Below are 2,459 nucleotides of genomic sequence, written 5' to 3' on the forward strand. Positions count from 1 at the left end.
AAAGCGGACTCCACGTCCTATTAAAATTACGAAGAAAGTAATGAACTGAAGTCCACTTTTTACATTACTATCGATCATTGATTACTTTTTAACCGTTGTGAACGTAACTTTAACTCCTTTGTCCAAATTTATAAGGACATGCGTTGAAACTTGGAAATTATTAGGTAAAACCAGTTATTTTTAAAAATAAATCTTAAATATGCTTTTAATCGTTGACAACGATATAGAATTTATATTTAATAGTGTAAAATTAAATAAAAATACATTTAAAAAAAAAGATTAAAAGGCACAAATGTAAGTATTTGCAAATAAACCCCCAAAGTAAAAGGATATTGAGAGAGAGAATATTCTTTGTAAGGATCCAATATCCCCTAAACCTCTATAAAAATCCCCCAATACCCAACTGATTCCCCCAAAAGCACTTCCAGTAAGAGAGACACAACTTGAAGAATTTCTACACAGAAAAACCAAAAATCCCCCAAATCCCACTGGTACCCACAGAAGAAGAAGAAGAAATCTTCAACAATGGGCGACATGATTGTGAACAGCCAATACCAAATCCTTGAAGAGATCGGAAGAGGAAGATTCGGAACCATCACTCGTTGCTTTTGTCCGATCTCCAACAAGTTCTTCGCCTGTAAAACCATCGCCAAAAACGATCTCATCGATGAAACTGACAAAGAATGCCTTGAAAAAGAGCCTAAAATCATGGCTATTCTCCCTCCCCATCCCAACATTCTTCAATTAATCGACGTCCTCGAGAACGACGATTACCTCTGTTTGATCTCCGACCTCTGTGACTCCCTTTCCCTTTACGATCGGATTATCCGTCGTCCCTTTTCCGAATCCGAAGCCGCCATCGTTATCAAACAGCTTCTCGAAGCCCTTGCTCATTGTCATTCCCATGGCGTCGTTCATCGCGATGTTAAGCCCGACAATGTGCTCTTTGATTCCAGGAATAATTTGAAACTCATCGATTTCGGATCGGCTGATTGGTGTGATGAAGACGGATTTATGTTCGGTGTCGTCGGAACGCCGTATTATATCGCGCCGGAGGTTTTGAGAGGATCTGAGTACGGTCGGAAGGTCGATGTGTGGAGCGCCGGTGTGATTCTTTACACGATGTTGGCTGGATTTCCTCCGTTCTACGGTGAATCTGCGGCGGAGGTATTTGAGGCTGTTCTTAGAGGAAATCTGAGATTTCCAACTAGGGTTTTTAGGTCGGTTTCTTCGGCGGCTAAGGATCTGATGAAGAAGATGATCTGTCGAGATGTTTCTAGAAGATTCTCAGCTGAACAATCTCTCAGTAAGTCTAGTTCTTCCGATTAAACAATGAATTTCTCTTTGATCTGATTGTTCCGAGAATTTTCTTTCCATAAATCTTGAATCATTAGAAGAAACCCCTAAAACCCAAGTGAAAATTCGTTACATATTTGTCTGGATAGTGAGGAAAATTCCATATGATTATCTGTTTTCTTATGGGAATTGAAAATTGTTGTTTACAGGACATCCATGGATTTTGAGTGGAGGAGAAGGAACAGCAACTTCAGTTGAATGAAATACGATTTTAACTTCTTTTCTTCTACTACAATGAAAGGATGCTAATGAAAAACAAGCATTCCAAAGCCAGTTTTGCATTCCAGTACATAATCCCATCTTGTGAATAAGAGACCTTCTTCAACCTTCAGTTCAGACTCCATTAATGGCTGCCTGCTCCATCTATAAAGCCCTAGAGAAAGAGACAGAGATAACATTCAGTTGTTGATTTGAGACTTTGCTTCTGCTGCTGTCAATATCTTCTTTCTTTTTTGATTTCTTCAATGCTTTGAGAAGCATTTGAGGCTTTAATTTTTGGTTTGTTGTTAGGTAAAAAAAAAAAAAAAATTGGAATTTGGGAATCCTTTCTTTCCCTCCCAAGGGCTTTTGTTTTTGTTGTATAAAGTGTTTGGGAGGTGAGAAAGTCCCACAGAAAATAGGAAAAAAAAAATAGAAAAAAAGAGAGAAAAGAGAAGTTGTATTCCAATTACTACTACTCTTTTTTTGGTTTGTTTTTCAATTTTCAAGGATGTAATGTGATGTGATGTGATGTGATGTGAATGCAATATGCTGGGAGTATAAGTGATGTTTTAGTGTAAATTTGCTTATGGAATCTGACTTTAAACCTTTCTTTTGACTTTGCTTTTTATTTTGGGCTTAAATTCATAGATTTCAAGGCATAGAGTGGTATATGCTTTTGATATGCTTCCAATAAAAATCATTTTTGTCTATAAACTTTTCATAAATTTGTAATTTTATTTTTGAATTATAAAAAAAAATGATTTGAATTAATTCGTTAAAAATGGTAAAGTATAGGGGTTACATTTTTCTTTAGCGAAGTTCAAAGAATTTATATGCTTTTCAATGGCCAAATTTTTGTCCCTATGCAAAAGAAAAAAAAAAATGAATCAACTTTCAAATAC

The 2,459-nt window shown here is 36.2% G+C and overlaps 1 protein-coding gene across 1 annotated transcript; it reads left to right on the forward strand.

Moving 5' to 3' along the window:
* Positions 1–368: 368 nt before the first annotated feature.
* Positions 369–2,136, forward strand: LOC120069415 (phosphoenolpyruvate carboxylase kinase 1-like). The gene is made up of 2 exons (XM_039021155.1): positions 369–1,306; positions 1,506–2,136. The coding sequence occupies exons 1-2, from the start codon at positions 526–528 to the stop codon at positions 1,556–1,558; spliced, it is 834 nt and encodes a 277-aa protein (XP_038877083.1). The 5' UTR covers positions 369–525; the 3' UTR covers positions 1,559–2,136.
* Positions 2,137–2,459: the final 323 nt, after the last annotated feature.

This window comes from Benincasa hispida, unplaced genomic scaffold, assembly GCF_009727055.1.
Source record: "Benincasa hispida cultivar B227 unplaced genomic scaffold, ASM972705v1 Contig387, whole genome shotgun sequence".
In the NCBI taxonomy this organism is placed as follows: Eukaryota; Viridiplantae; Streptophyta; class Magnoliopsida; order Cucurbitales; family Cucurbitaceae; genus Benincasa; species Benincasa hispida.